Genomic DNA, 20705 nt, shown 5'->3' with positions numbered 1-20705 from the left:
TTCCAGTCGGCTGCTCCCGGGTGGAAGGCGGGTGTGGAGGGTGTGCGGTGGGGGGGTGGTCTGGGGAGAGGTTTATCGTCACCCGCCTTTTCTTTATGGTGTTTCACGTCTTGGAGGGATGGGAGGCGGGCTACGGGTGTTCGTTTTGTGTTTGCGGAGTTGGAATCTGAGCCGGTGCGCGAAAGGACGGGCTTTGGGGAGCTTGCGCCGGCGTGGGGTGGGATGCTGTCCAATCCGAGCTTTTCGGTCGCGAGGGAAAGCGCTTTGAGCGAGAGGAGGTAGACTGCGTCGTCTGCTTCGTCGAGGCCGAGGATAAGTTCGGGGATGAGGAGGGATTCGAGGTTGGTTGGCTGTTGGGTTAGGAGGTGGGTGAAGTAGCTGAGCAAAAGGAAGGAACGATGTGGGTCATTGGAATTTGCCCACACGATAGGAATACCGTAGAGTTCGCAACAAACATACCATTCAAACAGATCCAAAACCAACATCCTCGCGCTATAACTCCTGCTCCTCCACAGCCGTACAATAAACGGTAAAACCGTTTCCTTGTACGTTTCAATTGGGAGCAACCCCTGCGGTTCCTCAGAGTGATGATCGGTCCCATCCACATAGTGCAGGGGTGTGAAGAGTTGTTCGTACAGTCCTTGAGCGCCGGGCTCGGATGCGAATTCGGGGGTTAGAACGAGGGGAAGGACGTAGGAGATGGTTGTGTTGAGGGGTAGGGCTCGGAGCTCTGTTGGCAGATGTCTGTTTGGCGATGGATGTATCAGCAACGGCCCAAGGCACCTCATTTCCAGCCTCACGAAAAACCCACCTGAACCGCTCCTTCTTCACCTCAACCGGCACAACCCTAATCTCCTTCAAAAAGTTCTCCACAACATTGATGATCGGATTTCCCTCAAACCACTCACTCCGCACCACTTCACTGGCCCTCTTCCTCTCCGTCGGGTTCGCACTCGCCAACGCATCCGCAATCGCATGCAAGCCAGTCCAATCCACAAGATCCGTGCCGTCCTGATGTCCCGTATCACTGTCCGGCGACAGGAGTTTGAGTTGGATGAGTTCGGAGATGAGTCTGCCGAGGCAGTAGCAGTCTCGCGCGTCGGGTTGGATGCCCTCGGTCCGTGTTTGGGATGCGGCGGATTGGGTTGGGATTAAGGGCTGGGAGGAGGATGAGAGGGGCTGGTCTTCCGGTGGGATGTCTTGGGGTGGGAAATGGCGGTGGAGGTTGGGGAGAACGTTGGTGGTGATGGAGGTTGCGGGTTCGTTGAACGAGGTTAGGTATTCCATTCCGCCGAGGACCCATCGACGGCCGTTTGCAGAGTCTGTGACAAAGACCGAGTCGAGCTGGATGTTGTTGTGGGAGAGCATCTCGGAGTGGAGGAACTCGATCGTTTTGATCAGGTTGAAGAGTCCCATGCAGATCTCTTCCCCTGGCATCTCCATCAAGACCTGCTTAAGGGGTACGACATTCTCCGTGACATAGATTACGCAACTCTCGTCAACGACGCCGTCAATAAAACGGATGATCCCTGGATGTCGAATGGTTTTCAGTCTCTACATGGGTTCAAAAAGCGTCAGTTGATGTTGTTGAGCGAAAGACGGATGGTTGGGCGATGGTTGAAACGCGGAGGACGGTTCGTTGGGCGGATTGTTAGACGATACCGTGCTCGCTCCGATCGCGATAAGGAGATTGGGCTGCGGTGGGCGGAGCGGAGCTTGCTTCGCTCGCAAAAGATCTGACGCTCGCTGAGGCTCGCTGAGAGCCGTGGTTGAGAGAGTATTGCGCGTTGGCGCAGTGTGTCTCGCTCCGCTCGCGCTTTTCTCAAGTGTCACTGCGCCTCGCTTCGCTCGTCGCAGTCCGCAATCCCTCTGCCCGCCGCAGACATCGACATTGCTCGCTTTGCTCGCGGCATTGCTTCTTCGCGTTTTACCTGAACAGCTTTCCCTAGATGCGCTGCGTCGTCACCACCGGTCCCCCCTGCAGCATTCCTCTCATTCGTCGTCACCGCTGCCTGCTTCTTAGTCCAAGAAAACACGGTCACGGGTATCCCATTCGCTTTCGTTGTCGCCTTCCGAATAGTAAAAGCGGAAGTGGAAGGGTTGGAGATCGCATTGTGATCTCCCGGCGACGAAGGGAGAGTCGCCGCCGAGTCAATGGGCGGTGTTGTTCCGGCTGCAGGGGAGAAGAAATATGGGATTGAAGCCTGGTTGTGGAGGGTATAAGGAGCCAGGAATTTGGACTCGGTGGCACCCATTGCGATGTCGACGTCCGGGCGCGTTAAGATGCTGCGGGTTGATGACTTGTGACGCTTATTTCAACCACCACGGAGCACGAGCACAAGCCGGATGACGGAGGAAGAGACTGCCGTGCCGTGCGGTAGGAGCTTGTATCGAGTGCGAGGTGGCCGAGAGCCGTCGTCGTGGGGGGGGGGTAGATCTCAGCCTCCCCAGGTTCCCTTCCGTTCTGAGGGTCCCAAGTTGGGCAGTCGCGAGGAGGGGCGACTGACGGCAGCCGTTAGGGTTCTGACTCTTCTGAGGGAAGCGCCTCCTGCCGTCATCCGCATGTCCTTCTCGCCGCTTCCGTCTGCCCTCGCCCGCGCTTATATACACCTTCGCATAACACACTTCCGTTCCAGGCTACATAACACTGCACTGTAGCCGCTCCGGAACGCTCAAGGCTCTTTCGAGGCTCTTTACACCAGCCCCAACTGTCCGCCATTGCGTTTGAATTTCGCTTCCTGGCGCCATTGAAACACCGTCACGCGGCCAAGATGACTTCTTTTATGCCAATGGAGCAGCTTGTAGGCAAGTGGTCCACTCACAGCTTTGACCTCGAAGGAGAAGCGATGAGAACCTGCCGAGGCCATCCCCTTCGACACTTTCGCCATCTTCCGAACTGGCGTCACCCGGCTCTGAAACTAGCTCTGATACAGTAACTAATACCCGGTTATTCGCTTACAGACTCGGCATGTGACACCGACTGGTCAGAGCCAAACGTGCCTTTGATGCTGGAGATTTGCGATATCATCAATCAGAAAGGGAAAAGCTCGTGAGTATCTACAAACTGTCTGATTTCTGCGGCACTTTCGGGAAGTGTGACATCAAATCACGCTCAGAGTCTTGCAAGTGCGTCCTGTTCATTTGTTTCCTCGTCCTTGTGCGATTTAGGCCCAGAGAAGCGGCATTCGCGATAGTGCGGAATGTCAACAGAGGTGGAACACAGACTGCCATGCATGCATTATTGGTGAGTGCAACAAAAGTCAGATGAGCTCCATGACGGAACGTATCCTGTACGTCTATACTCATTCCTCAACCTCAGCTTTTGGACTACTGCACGAAAAACTGCGGGTATCCTTTCCACCTCATCATCGCCACGAAAGAGTTTCTGAACGAGCTCGTGAAACGGTTTCCGGAGCGTCCTACCGTACGTACATGGCTCAAGGAACCCAATATGACGGTCTACGATGCTCACTCATTTGCTTGCTTCTTACCCATAGACGACGAATAGCGTCCACCACCGCATCCTCGAACTCGTGCAAACATGGAACGCGACGCTATGTGTCACTTCGCGGTACAAGGAGGATTTCAAGCATATCAACGATATGTACCGATTACTGTCGTACAAGGGTATGTGATGCGATGCCATCATATCCGACTGATGTGGACGAGGCTGATATGATTGTGATTCGACTACAGGGTATAGGTTCCCGCCACTTTCGAAAGACGCCGCTGCAGCTCTCAACCCGACGAATGTACGTGAATCTTCAACTGCTGATGTCTGGAACACATGCATTTCATGGAATCACAATACGCTTTCTCCACCTCTATAGACTCTGCGGACACAAGAGGAGCTGGAGCAGGAGGATAAACTGGCGCAGGGTGCTGTGAGTACCACTTCCTTGAGAGATGGGGGAGATCGTGGGAAGGGAGTTCTCATTGAGGATTGTTGTAGAAACTACAAGAATTGCTGCGTCAGGGCACCCCCGCCGCGCTTGAGCAGGCGAACGATTTGATGAAAATCATGTCTGGCTACGTAAGTCCACCGTCTTCGCCCACTAAAGAAAACGCAAAAGAGTCCGCTAATCATCCGGCGTCGCACAGGACACAGAACGCATCCCCGACTACAAAAAACAAGCCGAAGAAGAACTCAACCGCATCGAACAGCGCGCTATCCTCCTCAACGACATCCTCACCCAGAAACAGCCCGAGGACCGCCATAAACACGATTCGACCATGGAGGAACTCCTGGGGAGCGCCAAAAGTGCGCAGAGCAGGATCCAGAAGTTGATTAGTGACGGGGATGATGATGAGCGGATGGGTGCGTTTCGATGAGCGTGAGGGGAGATGGGGTTGAAGGGGGCATGGGGACTGATGGGGGGTTATTTTTTTTTTTTTTGGCAGGACGGTTGCTCGAGACGAATGATCTCATTAATACGGTTATCAACAAACATGCGGATTTCAAGGCTGGGAAGCCGATACAGGGTGGCGATGCAAGGTATGGTTTTTCACCACCCTCCGTGTCATCGACACCCTCTTTTCCTGCAACGAAATGACATCCCACTTGTTTCAAAGACCCGCCCAGCCAAACACAACATCCCCGACCAAACCACCAGACACCGGCATCAGCCTCATCGACCTCGACGACTGGGGCGCACCGGGTCCCGCCGTCAGCCCGGGCGCCGCGGCGGGGTTGATGGCCGCGTCGACTGTTTCCAAACCCGCTGCTGCGCCGTCAGGCGGCGGCGGGTTTGGGAGTCTGATGGATGCATTGGGTGATTTGAACTTTTCGGTAAATGTCTTAATCCATGACTCGGTGCGTACCCGGGGGAATGTGGCCCTGACGGATGGGATATTGTGACTATTTGATAGACACCGACAACGCAAACCCCGCCCCTCCAAACCGCCGCCCCCTTCCCCCACCAGCAGCCCGCGTCCTACCTCGCCCAACCGGGCGTGCAGGGCTTCTCCACGCCCCCACAAGGTTTCTCCACCCCGCCACAAGGCTTCTCCACGCCCCCGCTGCAATCCAACGCCTTTTCGGGGCTGGGCGGTTTGGGCTTCCAACCACAACAACCGCAGCAAGGATTTGGTTCCCGCCCCCAACAACAGCCACAACAAGGACAGGGGAGTAATGCGTGGGGGACACCGACGGCCTTCCCGGGCACCCCGCCTGTGTATAATGTGCAGCAACAACAGCAGCCGCAGCAGCAGCAGAAGCCGGACCCGTTTGCGGGCGTGGATTTGTTTGGTAAGCTTGCTGGGATCCAAGGTTGGTTTGGTGGAAAAAAGTCGAGCGTTCGGGATGAACCCTCAGGTCCCGAGTCCCGTGCTTATGTATTCATTGATGGATTCCATGCTTGTTGTAGCAAGCACCTCGTCGGCCCCGGGAACCCCGCCCCCTGGTACCATCCCTGGAACGCCGCCCGTGCAGCAGCAGAGGAAGGAAGGTACGTCCCCCGCGTCTTAAGGAACCAACCGATCTTCCCCCACCCCAACTCATGCACCCACCTCGCCAGTCATGCTGCACGACAAAAACGGCCTCCAGATCAAATACCGCCTCCTCTGGAAAGGCAACGCGTGGGCCGCTACGGCCGTGTTCATCAACGTCACCCCGGTGCCGTTCACCGATCTGACGTTCCAGGTCGCTGCTCCCAAGGTACCGCTTGTCATATTCGCCGGTTTTTTTTCCCCCCCGCTGTTGGATGAGAAATTGATTTCGGTCATTTGCTCAGTCGATGACGTTACATATGGAAACGGCGTCGGGAACGCTTGTCCCGCCGTTGAACCAGGCGCAGGTCACCCAGGGCATGCATATCGTTAATCCCGGCAAGGTAAAAATCGTTGGCCTTCTCCCCCCCCCCCCCCCCCTCCACCTCCAACCTACCGCACCCCCCCCCCCCCCCCTTTTTTTTTCGGTTTTGGTAACGCATTGTGATTGGTTTGCAGGAACCCCTCCGTGTACGCTACAAGGTGCAGTACGCGGTCAACGGCGCCGTGGTAAATGAGGGTGGGGAGTATAATGAGGCTGCGCCTGTGTGAGGGATGAAGAACAAGGGGGGAGGGGGAAGATGGCATTGTGGTGAATGATAGGCGCCCGTGAATGGCGGATAGGGGAGGGTGTGTTTTTGGGGTGTGTAGTGAATCCCAAAATGAAATGGTGGTGCCCCCATGTTTCGCCCCCCTCGGAATGTCATGATCTCCCTTCACAATTCATTCATCCGGTCGAGGGGATCCCGAAATGTGGCGAGGATCGAAATGTGGAACCAGAATTTCTTTGTACAATTGTGCAGGATGGGGAAGATGAACTCCCAAACATGAAAAAGGAGGCTATGTGCAATGTGAGAAGCAGGCTCGCTCGTTGGCCGTTTAGATGACGGTCACTTTATGTATGCACGACGTGTACAGCCCGCCCACGTTCTTGGACCATTTATCTAGGCCGTTGTAGTGCAGTGTGTTCGTGGACCTGCCGAAATGCCAGGTGAGTAATCTGATTCTTACAGACCAAAGGGCGACACAAAAATGGACTTACTGTGAATGCAACTCGAGCCGCTGATTGACCTGGTCAATCCGGCCGTCGACTTTGCTGTCCAGGATCAGATTCACGAGGAGGTCTTCCACCTCGTCCGTTGATATATTCAGTTGCTGGTTACCAAAAGAAAGTCCACATCAATCTCTCAACATTCGCAGGACACGCTCACAGCAACCCCTACCTTAGACACAAAAGCAAGCTCAATCCTCGTATACGGCCTGATAAGCTCAATCAGCACCTGCGTGCGGATATTCTTAAGCACATCGTCGATGTAGGTGCGGATAAACGGGTCGCCGAGGATGGTGTCCTTGTTGGTGCGCAGGATCTTTTCGACCTCGGGCAGCTCCTTGCGCTGGTAGGCGTTGACCATGTCGGTCATGGCGACGATTTGTGGGTCGCTTTTGTAGGGTTTGGTTTCTTGGGAATCGAATGGGTTGATTTGGGACTCCATTAGCATGTTTGCTAGGACTAGGTATCTGTTTGTGACAGAATCGTTAGGTTCAAACAACAGGGCGGTGCACTCTCAGCGCACGACAGGGTCTGAAGTCTTCCCCACTTACTTTAGACACTGGATACGTTGTGGATCTCCTGCCTCATCATAGTTCTTGAACGCCTCGAAGAAATCCACTTGTGCTTTCTCCCACTCCTCTGTTGACGATGAGAGAACAGACATTAGTACCGTGCATACTCCCGGTGCACCGCAACAATCAGCGTTGCGCACGTACTTTCTCCCATGTGCATCTTGCCGCCACATTCGCGAATGACGCCTGCATAGGGTCATATACATGGTTAGCTGGCATGCGGGGGCGGAAGTGGCGCCTGAGAAATACACGATCACGAACCCATGATGCGAGGATGTGGAATGGCAGACTTGACGTGCAAGCATTGTTGGTATAGAGCCTGTTCCAGGGGGATAAGGGGCGGTTAGCTCTCCAAAAATCACATATACCCTCGTCGCTAGTCGTTGTTCAGCCTCCTACTTTCAGCTTCTTGTTGTTTTTCGTTTCGGTGTACATCTGGATTTCCAAGGCGAAAATCTCGAGGAGTAAGGTCCCCTTTTTCTGATCATCGGTTCCGTCGTCGTTTTGACATGATCGGTGGAGCTGCCTTAAGATCTGGAATGTCATGTGTGAATCAACCTGCCAATCTCACCATCACTTCAGGGCTCCTCCACGCCGTACCTTGTTCAGTCGTCCATATTCCTGCCGGTCTAACCACAGCTTTGCCAGCTTCAGATTCGTTTTGGTCCATAACCGCTGGAAGAAGGTTCCAGGCGTTAGGTTGTGCTCGAAGACCCTCGGTGAGAGTCGACGACATATCTCCCCTCCCGCAAATCACCTCATTCTTCGCCTCCTCCAACGTCGCCAACGTGACCGAGTAAAACTCTTCCAAAAACGCCATATCATTCGACACCGACACGAAATCGAGGATGTTGTTGATGCTCTTTTCGCTGTAGTTCCGTGTCACGGCGCTCTTGATGTATGTTATGAGCTCGTGGTAGTATTTCAATGTCTGCAGAGTGAGTGATTCGGAGTCAGATCGTGTGGGAAGCTTCGACGATGCCGATGCAATCGACCGCCTCTTCTCCTACCGCCTGGTAATCGCTCTGTAGGAACGATATCTTGACCATCTGCTTCAGCGCCTTGAACCCCCTGCCAACGCGATCGAGTAAGGACATCGCCAATGGTTTTCACATCTCAGCCTTGAGCGTACCATTCCCCCTTCTCCTCCTCCGCTGCCACGACCGCTCTAAATTCCTTCAATGCTGCCGCAGGGTCGTCCTCCTTGTGTCCTATATCCCTGGTGTCAGGCAAGATCACCACTTTCACATGCCCCGGACATGAGGTATACCCTTGGCGCTGTAGTATTTATTCTCGAGGTCGGCATCAGGCTCCTCTTCGTCTTCATCCTCGTAGTCAAAGTCAAAGTCTTCCTCTTCCTCGTCGTCATCGTGCTGAGATGGGGAAGCGGGAACTATAAGTAGGCATGTAAATGTAACGGGAGATCAGGGTGCTAAACTCTTCTACCATGAAATCGTCGTCGTCGGACATGTTGCTAGCAGTGAGTAATGAATGCCCTGATTGATTTGTGTATGTATATATAGCCTATGCGGGGCTGCGAGGATGTGTGGGTGTGTCTTTTGAGTTATGCCAACGAGTTGAATATGGACATGTCCTCTCCCGCACGGTGTCGCGCAGAGTTCCCACCTGCACTCTTTTTTCGCAAAAGCCCCCAGTTGGACTCCCGTGGGCAAACATGGGGAAGGCAAAGGCGAACAAGCAACGCAAACTATCAAAGAAGTCAACCACTGACAACCAGCAGGACGACGAGCAGTCCGCACAGGTCGCAATGCCGCACTCAATGGAACAAAAACCTACCCCAGCAGCGTCAGCACGAGCACCAGCACCAGCCGGTCTCGCCCAATTCGGCCAATTTAAAGTCCTGCCCATAACCATGCCCCCTCTCGCCGTCGCAACGGAACCCCTCACCTCCTTCACCACCACCACCCGCACCATCCCCACAACTCTCATCGAAGTAACCCACGAAATGTTCATACGAGCCCACGAGGGCAAAAAAGCCGACGACGCATTACCCGCCGGCCGGGCGCTGTTTGCGGTGAATGTGCCTGCGGACGCCTCCGAGAGGCATTTTGCGAGGCTGTTTAGGCGGTGTGGGAGGATCGAGCGGGTTGTATGGCATGACGAGAAACACGGGAACGGGAATGGAATAGGAGGCGTGCATAAGTCGGGGTCGAATGCGCATATCATATTCACGGACCGGGAGGCGGTCGCAAGGGCGGTGGGCATGAAAGCAAGACGGAGGGTATGGTCCGACGCTGCCGACGAAGCCGAAGAAGCGGGTGACGAATCCGTCACCACCGAAGCAGCGCCAGCCCTCCACGGCCTCTCCAAATGGCTGCACCAGCACGCCTTGGCACGACCCAACCTTGCCACCCTGCAACAAGAAACCGACACGACGCTCGTCGCCTTCGAAGACGCGGAAAGGGACGCCCGTCTCGCCGCCGAGAACAAACGCAACGTCCCCGACGAGGACGGCTTCGTGACCGTCGTCCGTGGCCGCGGGAAACGCAATGTGAACGTGGACGGTCAGGGCGCGAGCGTGACGGCTGCGCGGCCGGAGGAGGTCAAGAAACTCAAGCCGAAGAAGCTGGAGCTGGTTGACTTTTATCGGTTTCAGATGCGCGAGAGTAAACGGAATCGTGAGTAGCTGTGAATCCGCTTTTTCTTTTGGGTTTCCCTTCTCGGATTGTAACCATCCTTCTCCTCCCTCACAGAACTCGCGGACCTGCGCCGCAAATTCGAAGAAGACAAGCTACGCATTCAGGCCCTTAAAGCCAGCCGGCGCTTCAAGCCTTACTAGATATAGACTCCCACCCATGGTATATATTTTGTCCAATATATGCTTGCGTGCACTCCGGCGTAAGAATCCACGCACACTCCCATCTGCGCATCCTAGTCCCCATGGGTGTGTTGAAGCGCCTTTTAGGGGCGACATCTTTTGCATAGGTCTTTCCTAAACTATAACTTAATAACATGGAACTGTAAGAAAAAACCCCAATGGGAATGGTAGCACGGAACGCACAAGTAACAGATGACCATTGTATGTTCGTGTTACGAATACACATGCTAAACCCAAAAAAAGGCCCTCTACGCGATGGAAAAAGTGAGGGGCAGATGTATCAACGTCCCAATCGCAAAAGGTCAGCAAACACCCTTCCTCTCATCAGCCAACCTCCGCCTCCCTCCCATCCCGATCCGTCCGCCTCGCATCTTCCGTAGCACGCCTCCCCAGCCCACCCTCCCCCTCGTCCTCCTCCTCCCCATCAGCCGCCGGCACCTCCACCCAACTACATCTCCCCCGGCCAACATTCATCCTACACATCGTCAAAAACCTATCATAATCCAACGCCTCAGCAACATCCACAGACGACCGGGGGACGAACCACTCGAGAAAGAGGAAGAAGAGGTAGTCGACCGCGATGATCATGCAGGAGAGGATGCCGGCGACGGCGCCGCAGTCGTAGAATCTGCAAAACACATCATCACGCATGGGTGGGTGAACACGTGCTGAATCTGGACGGGCGATATGATACACCCATACCTATGGAACCGCTCCATAAGCGACACCTGCGGATCCACCATGATCAACTTATACACCATCTCGGTCCGCTCGGCGACGTCCGTCCAGTCGTACATCATCTTGACTTCCTCGTGGAAGCGCCAGGGGTCGGGGGGGTGGGTGCGCACGGTGGTGATGGCGTCTGCTAGGGAGGTTGACAATGCTGTCCAAAGAAAGTCCCAGAATGTGACAGAGTGTGAGACGAGGGACGGGGGGAAAAGTTTGAGTGATGTACGTACAATGAACCTCCGGGACGGCAAAGCGGACCATATGATCTGGCAGCACCTCGGGAACTCCGCCGACTTTTGTTGTTACCACCAGCAAGCTGCCGCGTATATCAACAAAGAAAATGTGTTATTTCGCATGCTCTCAGCCCCAAAGAGTAGCCCCCCAAAGCGACAGGCCATACCCGCAACAAGCCGCCTCAACAATAGCAATACAGAACGCCTCTGTCAACGACGTGTTGAGAAACACATGGCCTTGGACGAGAACCTGTTACGAATATGAAGATCGTGAGACATCAGAATTCGAGATGGCGCTGGAGGAACTGTATAGGCCGTGGAGAAAACTTACACTCCGCACTTGAGCATGCGATACGGCGCCAAGCATGCGCACCCGGTCTTGCAGGCCGAACTTTTCCCGCATCCGTTCTAGGTCGACGCGTTTCGGCCCATCGCCAGCTGCCATTAGACAATTTAGCGAAACCATGTTTATGAATGCATTTGAGGCGGCGAATGTGGAAGGGGATATGGGGACGGCAAGCACTTACCGATGAGGAAATCAACGTCGGGAAACTTGGAGCAGATCAGGGGCACGACCGAGACCAGCAGGTCGACGCCTTTACGGTACACGAGCCGACTCGCAACCACCACAGTGACTGAAAAATAACCGAATCAGCGACCCTTGATACATTGGTGAACGGATCTTGGAGACTTATTCACCATTCCCCGGCCGCCGCTTAGACACATCCGGCGTAAAATCAGCCGCAACGACCGCGTTCGGGATAACAGAGACGTTCAAAGGATCCAGACAGGCCCTCAACACCGTGTTTTCCTTGCTGAGAGGATGAGATTCATTTCCCCAACTCTACAATCCCCACACGAGAGAAGAACTAACCTCGTATGTGAGACGCAAATGACATGATCGATATCCGACAGCGTGAATTTCAGTAACTTGTTGGTGAGGATGCTGCTGGCGTCCTCGAACCCGAACAAAGAGTGGTCGGTGAAACAGGCGCTGATGCCCATTGTGCGCGCGTGCAGGATCGCTTCGTGGCACATTGCCGAGAAGGCCTGCGTGCATCAATCGCAAGGGTGAGTTCCTCCAAACGCGCAACCCATTGGCGGTTCCCCCCCATCTCACCCCATGCCCGTGCACAACATCAATCCGTTCCCTGACAACAATGTACCGAAACAGCGGAAAGAACCCGTACACGGTCGGCAGCGAGACCTGGTCCACCACCAGCCAGTGCGGGACGTGGTACACTTTGACGCCGGAAGTGAGGTAGCGGATGCCGACGCGTTGGCCGTAGTTGTGCGTTACGATAATCACCTGTCCTCATTCCATCGTTGCATTAGCCCTCTCTTTCTTGAATGAACCCCTCGGTTCGCTAATACGCTTTTCTCAAAGCCTTGCGAAAGACATCCACTCCCTACCTTATGCCCCCTCCGCACGAGCCGCTGCGACAAATGGTAGATATGCGCTTCCACGCCTCCCATATTCGGATAGAAAAAGTCGGAGACCATGCTATTTGGAATAGTCTCAGCCAGTCTGCCCAGAACCGTTCTTGGCTCTCCGAAGCGACACCCACCAGATATTGAGCGGCGCCATGGTTCTTCAGGCACCAAGCCTGCTGATACGGGGTGATGCGAGCGGCGCCCCTTGTTTCTCCTTCCCCTCCCTTCCACTGTTTCCCTCGTTGCGTTTCGCAAAAGGCTGCGATGATCTTAGAGCCCTTGCCAATGTTTCCGCCGGGCTGTGTTGTAAGTGAAATCCGATGCTTGTGGTTTGTCGATACCCTAGACGTTGCAGCCTCTATTGCGCAATATGAGGGCTATGTTATGGGTCTATGGCGGTGTGTTGGTGCAGTGCTATCTATGTATGAGCCCGGAAATCCAGCGGAAATCACCGTGTGGTTCTGGGATGTCGGACAAGCATTCAAATTCTGCTGAGACCCTGCGTCTTCCCCAGCTTCTCTTTTGCGAACCTCCCGCCCGGCAGCATCCCACTGCAAACCACTGGTCGCAGCACACACAGCACACACAGCACATACACTCAGTGCAGTCCAGTCAACTCCGTCGCTCCCAGCACCCTTACTCCCACTCCCACCCTCTCGCCTCATTTCACCCCACCCTTCTATTCAAAAATGAAACCCTACCAAAAATCCTTCCTCGCCTTCGCAATCCACCACAAAGTCCTCACCTTCGGCTCCTTCACCCTCAAATCCGGCCGCACATCCCCCTACTTCTTCAACGCCGGCCTCTTCAACACCGGCGCTGCCCTCGCCCAAATCGGCGAATTCTACGCAGCCGCCCTCGCCGACAACGCCTCCCTGCTGAACTACACCATCCTGTTCGGCCCGGCGTACAAGGGGATCCCGCTAGTGGCCGCCGCGGCGATCGCGATGTACAAGGGCCAGGGCACGGATGTGCCGTATGCGTTTAATCGGAAGGAGAAGAAGGATCACGGCGAAGGGGGGGTCATCGTCGGGTCGCCGCTGAAAAACGCACGGGTGGTCATCATCGACGACGTGATCACGGCCGGGACTGCGATCCGGGAATCCTTCGCTATCCTGCAGTCCGAGCAGGCGGTGTTGAGCGGGGTGTTGATTGCGTTGGATCGGAGGGAGAAGGGGAATGGGACCGAGTTGAGTGCCATTCAGCAGGTTGAGAGGGAGTATGGGGTTCCGGTGGTGGCGATTGTGACGCTGGATCATGTGGTGGAGTATTTGGAGGAGGTGGGGGGGTATGAGGCGCATGTGGAGAGTATTAAGAGGTATAGGCAGCAGTGGGGGATTTCTGCTTGATTTCGGGTGGGAGGGAAAGCAGAGGGATGTCTATGGGTCTGCTCGGGCGGCACGAGGGACGATGGACCTTTTGCTGTGCGAAAGCGATGTATTTATTGGGATTGGCAAAACACTGGATCATACTCAAGCCGTCGATGTTTGCAAGTTGGTTGCGAGATTAACAGTAATATTTGTGCTTGATGGTATGCAATACAAAAAGAGGGACCAAGTCAAAGCTTATACAAAACCACTTCCGCAACCCCATCCAACTCTCAACCCCACCTTTTTACTCCTCCAGCAACAACCGATGCGGCTGCTGCCCCTGATTAACCCGGCTAACCTTCAACACCATCTCATCCCCCACCTCACTAATCATCTTCAACGCATACACCAAGTCCTCAATCGTATGCGCCGCCGACAGACAAAACCTCACCCGCGATGTGATAATCGGCGTCGCGGGGTAACCCACCACCACCACCGCAATGCCCCTCTCGAGCATCGCGCGAGAGAAGGCCGGGATCTTGGCCGGGTGGAAGAGCAACAGCGGCACGACGGGCGAGTCGGCGTCACCGTAGACGATGAATCCCATTTTACGCAACTGGGCGGAAAAGAAACGGGCGTTCCTTGCCAACTGGGCCACACGACGCCGTCCCTCGGGTGCATGCGCGTCCCCCGCGATGATACGCATGGATGTGTGGATCTGTTGGAGGATGGGCGGGGTGATGGATTCGGCGTAGACGGAGGAGAAGGAGTGGAGGCGGATAATGTCGATTATGGCGCGGGAGGAGCAGATGTAACCGCCGGCTGCGCCGAAGGATTTGGTGAAGGTGCCCATGAGAATGTCGATGTCGAGGGGGTCGATGCCGAAGTAGTCGCAGACGCCGCGGCCGTTGGGGCCGAGGGCGCCGATGGAGTGGGCCTCGTCGACGTAGAGGTAGAACTGGGGGGAGGAGACAAGGAGTTGGTTATTACTCGTGTTCCATTGCACGCTCTAATGGCTGCCGAATGATACACACCTTATACTTCTTCTTGAGAGCCACAATCCCAGGCAAGTTGCAGATACTGCCCTCCATCGAGTACAACCCCTCAACAATAACCAAAATCTTCTTCCACGGCCTATGCGTCCGCGGCTGACCCTGTGCAATAGCCTGCCTCAACACCTTCTCCAAATCCTGCGGGTCATTATGCTTAAACGTCTTGATCGGCGCACCCGAGATCCTGCACCCGTAGATCAAACTCGCATGGTTCAGCTCGTCACTGATGATCAGGCAGCCCTTGGAGACCAGCGCGGGGATAGTGGTGGAGTTGGTCGCGAAACCCATGGATACGAGCATGGCGGCTTCGTGGCCGACGAAGCGTGCGACGAGGGCTTCGGTCTCGATGTGGAGGTCGGAAGTGCCGGCTTCGTTGCGGCTAGAGGAGGCGCCGACGCCGTATTTGCGGATGGTGGTTTCGACTTCGTCGGCGCAGGGGCCTTCGGCTTGTGCGAAACCGAGGTAGTTGTAGGAGGACAGGTTCAGTACTTCGTTGGTGTTGCCGGTGAGCCTGGGAAAAAGGGTGGACGTGGGATTAGCCAACGTGATCTCTACGACAAAACAGTGCTTCTCAGTCCTCAAATGCATATACATACTTGAAGGTTTTGTTAAAGTCATCGCTCGTACGCTCTAGAAGCGTCACCGTCCTACCGGGGACATTTGTGATGGGACGGTTGAACACATCCCTAATCCTCCTGTACAGCCTCCGCTGGTAGAACGTGTCAAACCCAGAGTTCAAGGCCGCAAACCCATCGCGCGTGCTCAAATGCGCATACTCCTCCTTCCTAAACCTCATCCCAAAGAAATCGCGGATGTGGCCAAAAATAATCAAGAAGAAGTACGACATGTACGTCGTCATGAGCACACCGTACGGCGTCTCCTCGAGCAAGTGCTCCGAGGCATGGGCATCCGAGGGACTCTTCTCATGCGCAAAGATATCATCGAATTTGCCTACAGCCGCCGTGGCGACGTTCTTCTTTTCGGAAGTTTTGTGCCCTTTGCTGTTGAACACGGGTGTTCCAGGGTCGGCGGCCGGAGCGGCAGCTACTTCGTGGAGCAACAGGTCCTCGATAGAAGCGTCATCGAGGACGGAGTACAGCGTGTCGTGGCTGTAGTTGTCCACCTTGGACAGCAAGTCCGCCGACGAGACGGGAGGCCGGGACGAATCGAAATGGGCACGCTTTCCTTTGCCCATTTTGGTGCCGTTTTTATGCGAAAGTATCGGAATGGTATGGGAGCGGTCTTTTGTGAGTGCCGTCGCCGTTCTGTCGCCGGTCAGCTTATGAAGCTACTCAACGCCGGGGAATGCAAGGCTATACACGATACAAGACCGATGTATGTACAGTCCGTGAGAACTCGAAACTCCGCACACGGGCTGAATTGCAAGCGGGGAACGGGCGGAATGTCGCGCGTTAGCGGGCCGGCTTGTCTTTTTTCCCACGGGCAGGCGTTTCAGGGGCACCCCAGTAGTGTGGACGCTGTACTGTACAGGAAGTCCACAAAAAAAAGCGCCGGAGTCAAGCGAAGCGGCTCCGTATGTAGATAGTTCGCTGATACGGGGGGGGTATCTATTGACCTTTACACATCCATGATAACTGTACAAGGGGTCGCCGGATATATATCTATAATATATAACATGGGAGCTGGGCGGGTGGGCGCCTGTTGATGCGTGGGCGTGGGAGGTTGTTCCTTGCGGCCAAAGGCAACGCATTTCTCAGAGGGGCGTTGGAAGTAAGCAAAAATTTACGTGGATCGGGAACCACACGGCTTTGAGGGAGGGCGAGGCAGGCGCGTGGAACCTGTCAGTCAGTCAGGCAGTCAGTCCAGTCTCGGTCCGTCCACGCGTTGAACTCGCTCTCTCCTCTCCCGCGGTCCCCCTTCATGAGGGAGATCCGAGGGAGAACTATCCGGGGTTCCACGGCGCACCCTATGCACCCTGGTGTTTCATTCCGCCCTCGTATATTTGCGCCCCATCCAGGACTGGCAGGCTTCTCTATCGCAGCTACTATCCACGCACCTCCTCCATGGAAAAAGAACTCGCGCCCGGTCACGTGCATTGACGATATTCGACAGCGTGAGGTGTGGCGTGCATTTCAGCCCGACTCAGCCCTTGGCGGACTTCCTGGAATCCTGGCAGGGTGCTCTCTGCCCCTGGACGCTTACTCACTTGGCGTGATGCCCTTCCTATCCTGCTTCCTTCCGCAATATGCAGCTCCGTTGAAAGGTACTATTGTGTCCGTGTTCTTTCCCAATTGGCGGATACTTAGAAAAGGTTCAGTATTGAGTAAAAATTCCAAAGATGGTTGTCCGCATTAGAATTCGAATTCAACGCCGCCGGACCGAGCTACGCCTACCCAGTTCCAAAGGGTCCCGAGTAGTAGTGCTAGTCAAGTTTAAGCTATGTACTGTACAACGAGCCGGGACCTCATTCATTCTTGGAATCCGGCGCAAACCTCGGAGAGCCGGACCGAGCCGCGAGCGGGAAACAGGAAATGAGCGCAATCACAGAGAAATACATTGTCCACTGCGACGTATGATGTGGTTGCCGTTAAATTTCCACAATTTGCGAGTATTTGGTGTCTGCAGAACGAGACACTAACCCCATTTGATTCTTGGCGCTTTCAAAATGCTAATCCTCATACCACTCTCAACATCAACAATCCTCCTCCTCCTCCTCACCTTATCCCTACCCACAAGCGCAACCGTGACCCCCATCCTCACAACAACCTTCCAGCCCGCCACCAACGTCCCCTCCGTCCAAAACATCGACTTCCCGCTGCACACCCACACCTACAACGCAACTAGTTTCCTCAATACCGCCATCTTCCACCCGGCCGACTCGCCATTGGGACCATGCAGGATCAAAACTTACAATGTGACGTATTTACCCGACCCGATAACGGGGGCAGTGGTGCCCGTGCTGGATCCGACGACGGGGATGGATCCAGTCATTGGGTTTTTTGATGTGAGGGATTTGTTGGCGGCGGGGTGTGGGCGGTATGGGGCTGTTGCATGGGTAGGGGACTTAATGTTTTTTGGGGGGTGTGGGGAGGTGGATCTTGGTGCGAGAGGGAGGGATGGATCGATTGCCTGGGTCTCACCTCTCATCGTAACTTGGGCTCCGTGAGCAGGCCAACGGATGGCATCAAACATGCCCCAATGGAACCAGCATCGCCGAGCTACTCGCCACCCCAGGCATCCTGCCCTGCTCCGCTCCCTCCACGCGCCCGCAAGTTGCGCTGTACATGCAGTTAGGGCCGGTGAGTTCGGGTAGGGCTTTGCGCAAAGCAAAAGACCTTATAATCAATCAACGGTGTCTGACTGGGACTTCTTGTGACTGTTACAGGTCCATAAACAGTGCTGCCCAGACCCCGTCTTCGCCCGTGCCAGCAGCTGGTACGGCTTCACATATGAGGTCAGTCATCAGTGCAGTTCAAAGTCCGAGCCGAAAGGACACGATTTATGCGAATCTCAATATGCCCCATGACCGTAGGAAAGCGCCTCCCTGGTCCCCGAGACGGGGCTCGACTACCAAACCTTCGCCTCCTTCGCGCTCAACAACGTCTTGACGTATCAGGTCGATTCCGGTAAGGTTTCCCCATTCAAACGCTCGTCATCCAACATCAACCACTCGCACACCATACCGATGCTCTTGATTGATCCAGACGGCGCCCTGGAGTACATGACACCCTACATGCAATCCCGCGGCATGGATATATACATGTGTGCGCGGCTCGGTATCAGTCTCTCGTTTCTTCTTTTCGAAGCTATGTATGTGCGTGGCACCACAAGGGGGAAGGATTTGCGGGAATGCTGGGGTTTGTCTTGACTTTTGGCGATGTTCATAGGACGATGGGACTGACGTTGTATAAGGAGGGGTTTTCGTTTAATTTGAAGGTTGGTCGGTCTGGCTTTTTTTTTTTGGTAGATACTGGAGGCAGCCGTCTTACTTTTTTTTTGGCAGTGGGGCATTTACGCTGGGATCTTCTCATGGACCGCATGTACGTCCACTCCTGTTTCTCTTCATTCACACTCCACGTATTAGAACCGCCCAATAATCCAACGCAATCCAGGCGTAGTCGCATTCCACATCCAATTCGTAACCGTCCGCGCACACAGCTACGAGCTGCCGCTGTCCGGGACGGGACAGTACCTGGTTTATCAATGGTGAGTGATCACATCGGAATTTCTACTATTAGAGTTTACAGGGATCTGACGCTAACTTTGCGTTCTCATACTGCAGCGTCGGCTTCGTATGCGGCTACGAAGCGCTAAGTCTAATGTTACTAAAATGGATGCAGGTGGGAATCACCCCGTCGATCCCTTTGCACCACGGAGATCTTCTCATGCGGGTCTCATCACCACCCCTACCACCCCGCAGATCACAACCGACGCGGGAATGCAAACCTCCCCGCTTCGCACGTTCGCAACCAAGGCGTACAGGTACGGGGGTGTAAGAAATCACCGGAGATCAACTGGGGTAGACGAGCTAAACATGTGAATGTTGGGATTAGGTACTTCGTCATCGCATCCATGGTCTGGTTCCCGCCGCTCATGAGCACGTACACGGGGCGGCTGATTACGGCTAAAACGTTGGAGGATCTTGAGGTGTTTTACAAGGTGCGTCTCTTCCTCATCCGCTCCCCCCCATCCGCGCCTGTCTATCAACCCACCAAAATCACCCCTCGTCTTATTTCATCCCCCCCGTCGGTCGCCCTCCGCTTTCCCCCCGCTAGTTCAACGCAACCAACCTCTACTCGATGTTCACCTGCCTCGTCATCCACGCCCTGGGCATCCTCTACTCCGGCCACAGACTCTCCTCAACCCTCGACAAAGGGCGCCAGATGGTCGCGTCGACACCGGGGATCTCGACAGTCGGTGGTGGAGCGGGGAGGAGCAATCCGGATTTTGGGAAGATAGGGAGAAGGAGGAGGAAGGGGGGTGTTACGGCGACGATCAGGAATTTGATGTTGGCTACTGTTGTTGGGTAGGTTTTTGGTACGGGTTTGGGAGGGTTTGGGCGACTGGGTTGCATGCCCGGGGATGGGGGTTGGATGCAGCGGAGGGGATACGCATGCTGCCTTCGCTTTGACCTCGTTTTTTTTTTTGTTTGCAACACCCCATCACATTCGACATCACAGATGGCTGCTCCTCTCCCTCAACGCCCTCCTGGACGGCATCCTGGGGCTCAGCTCCAAATACGGTCTGTGGAGTTTCATGTGGTATGACCTGGTACGTTGCTACACTCCCCAAGTCCACGCCCTCGTTCGTTTTCTCGACCCTTTTGTTTTTCTCATCTGTGTGCCTCTAAAAACCGTGCACGAGCTCATGACCACCCCCCACACAGAATTTCGCGTGGATAGCAGGCGCCTCCTACCGCGCCATGTCCGCCGGGCTCATCGAATCCGCGCTCACCTCCCGGTCCCGGCCAGCGACGATGCAGCGCTCGAGTCAGGCTGTGACAAAAGGGAAATCAATGGAGACGAGAGCCGAGCGGGGGACTGTTGAGATGAACGACGACGGTGCGCTCGAGTCAGGCGTTGAGCGAAGGGAAATCGATGCAGACGAGAGCCGAGCGGGGGACTGTTGAGATGGACGAAGAGGGTGCGCTCGAGTCAGGCGTTGAGCAAAGGGAAATCGATGGAGACGAGAGCCGAGCGGGGGACTGTTGAGATGGACGACGAGGTTGCGCTCGAGTCGGGCGGTGGGGATGCGATGATTTGATCGCTTTATTGTCGGATGTGATTTATGGCCGATTTGGGGATGCCGGTGAACTTGGGCCAGATGAGGAGTGATGGCGGATCGAGCCAGGTCGTTGGGGAGCGGAATATACCTTTTTGACCACGTCCCTCTCAACGCCAGTTCGGTTGATGCGCCCTGCACTATGCCCCTCTGCCTGCGCTGGCCCGTCGGGGAAAAGCAAGAGGGTGGGATCTGCATGAGAATAGATTCGATCCCCCTTTCATGCTGTATAGTAGGGCGACTTGGCGAGTTCAGT

At 55.0% G+C, this 20705-nt stretch overlaps 9 protein-coding genes across 9 annotated transcripts; 5 read left to right on the top strand and 4 right to left on the bottom strand.

Annotated features, from left to right (window-relative positions):
• Window positions 1-266: 266 nt before the first annotated feature.
• EV422DRAFT_479493 (uncharacterized protein) lies at window positions 267-1554 on the bottom strand (the record flags this gene model as incomplete). Its single annotated transcript, XM_053067283.1, has 4 exons — window positions 267-378; window positions 460-744; window positions 812-1072; window positions 1271-1554. Coding segments are annotated over 4 exons (942 nt in total), but the record flags the coding sequence as incomplete, so codon positions are not given.
• A 1007-nt stretch (window positions 1555-2561) lies between these two features.
• On the top strand, window positions 2562-6475 carry EV422DRAFT_68769 (VHS domain-containing protein). Its single transcript, XM_053074307.1, has 15 exons — window positions 2562-3049; window positions 3169-3244; window positions 3320-3424; window positions 3498-3627; window positions 3697-3752; window positions 3831-3884; window positions 3953-4033; window positions 4102-4318; window positions 4402-4495; window positions 4573-4789; window positions 4870-5269; window positions 5367-5447; window positions 5517-5656; window positions 5733-5831; window positions 5947-6475. The coding sequence occupies exons 1-15, from the start codon at window positions 3006-3008 to the stop codon at window positions 6037-6039; spliced, it is 1887 nt and encodes a 628-aa protein (XP_052925115.1). The 5' UTR covers window positions 2562-3005; the 3' UTR covers window positions 6040-6475.
• Window positions 6367-8580, bottom strand: EV422DRAFT_550771 (PCI domain-containing protein; the record flags this gene model as incomplete). The annotated part of the gene is made up of 13 exons (XM_053071794.1): window positions 6367-6463; window positions 6530-6642; window positions 6711-7005; window positions 7090-7177; window positions 7255-7296; window positions 7372-7429; window positions 7510-7644; window positions 7711-7785; window positions 7868-8041; window positions 8121-8181; window positions 8243-8321; window positions 8381-8483; window positions 8557-8580. The coding sequence occupies 13 exons, from the start codon at window positions 8578-8580 to the stop codon at window positions 6367-6369; spliced, it is 1344 nt and encodes a 447-aa protein (XP_052925114.1).
• A 310-nt stretch (window positions 8581-8890) lies between these two features.
• Window positions 8891-9910, top strand: EV422DRAFT_496774 (ribosomal RNA-processing protein 7-domain-containing protein; the record flags this gene model as incomplete). Its single annotated transcript, XM_053067900.1, has 2 exons — window positions 8891-9749; window positions 9825-9910. 2 exons carry the CDS (start codon window positions 8891-8893, stop codon window positions 9908-9910), a joined length of 945 nt encoding a protein of 314 aa, XP_052925113.1.
• A 363-nt stretch (window positions 9911-10273) lies between these two features.
• On the bottom strand, window positions 10274-12414 carry EV422DRAFT_496850 (uncharacterized protein; the record flags this gene model as incomplete). The annotated part of the gene is made up of 10 exons (XM_053067905.1): window positions 10274-10577; window positions 10652-10832; window positions 10909-10994; window positions 11079-11161; window positions 11243-11349; window positions 11439-11546; window positions 11611-11726; window positions 11786-11961; window positions 12032-12220; window positions 12325-12414. 10 exons carry the CDS (start codon window positions 12412-12414, stop codon window positions 10274-10276), a joined length of 1440 nt encoding a protein of 479 aa, XP_052925112.1.
• A 352-nt stretch (window positions 12415-12766) lies between these two features.
• Window positions 12767-13898, top strand: EV422DRAFT_69169 (orotate phosphoribosyltransferase). Its single transcript, XM_053074311.1, has one exon. It carries the CDS (start codon window positions 13035-13037, stop codon window positions 13692-13694), a length of 660 nt encoding a protein of 219 aa, XP_052925111.1. The 5' UTR covers window positions 12767-13034; the 3' UTR covers window positions 13695-13898.
• Window positions 13753-16093, bottom strand: EV422DRAFT_69132 (pyridoxal phosphate-dependent transferase). The gene is made up of 3 exons (XM_053074310.1): window positions 15304-16093; window positions 14690-15218; window positions 13753-14613 (listed from the first exon to the last, which is right to left on the bottom strand). Exons 1-3 carry the CDS (start codon window positions 15900-15902, stop codon window positions 13960-13962), a joined length of 1782 nt encoding a protein of 593 aa, XP_052925110.1. The 5' UTR covers window positions 15903-16093; the 3' UTR covers window positions 13753-13959.
• Window positions 16094-17195: 1102 nt separating this feature from the next.
• Window positions 17196-18413, top strand: EV422DRAFT_68649 (uncharacterized protein). The gene is made up of 4 exons (XM_053074305.1): window positions 17196-17723; window positions 17839-17967; window positions 18054-18294; window positions 18373-18413. The coding sequence occupies exons 1-3, from the start codon at window positions 17334-17336 to the stop codon at window positions 18192-18194; spliced, it is 660 nt and encodes a 219-aa protein (XP_052925109.1). The 5' UTR covers window positions 17196-17333; the 3' UTR covers window positions 18195-18294; window positions 18373-18413.
• On the top strand, window positions 18377-20358 carry EV422DRAFT_68639 (uncharacterized protein). Its single transcript, XM_053074304.1, has 10 exons — window positions 18377-18482; window positions 18556-18604; window positions 18672-18708; window positions 18781-18874; window positions 18951-19008; window positions 19089-19150; window positions 19222-19327; window positions 19444-19694; window positions 19849-19929; window positions 20140-20358. Coding segments are annotated over exons 1-10 (816 nt in total). The 5' UTR covers window positions 18377-18480; the 3' UTR covers window positions 20216-20358.
• Window positions 20359-20705: the final 347 nt, after the last annotated feature.

This window comes from Fimicolochytrium jonesii (assembly GCF_025526975.1).
Source record: "Fimicolochytrium jonesii strain JEL569 chromosome Unknown EV422scaffold_13, whole genome shotgun sequence".
Taxonomy (NCBI): Eukaryota; Fungi; Chytridiomycota; class Chytridiomycetes; order Spizellomycetales; family Powellomycetaceae; genus Fimicolochytrium; species Fimicolochytrium jonesii.
The sequence above is the reverse complement of the archived record's forward strand: the minus strand, read 5'-3'. Positions and strand labels throughout refer to the sequence as shown.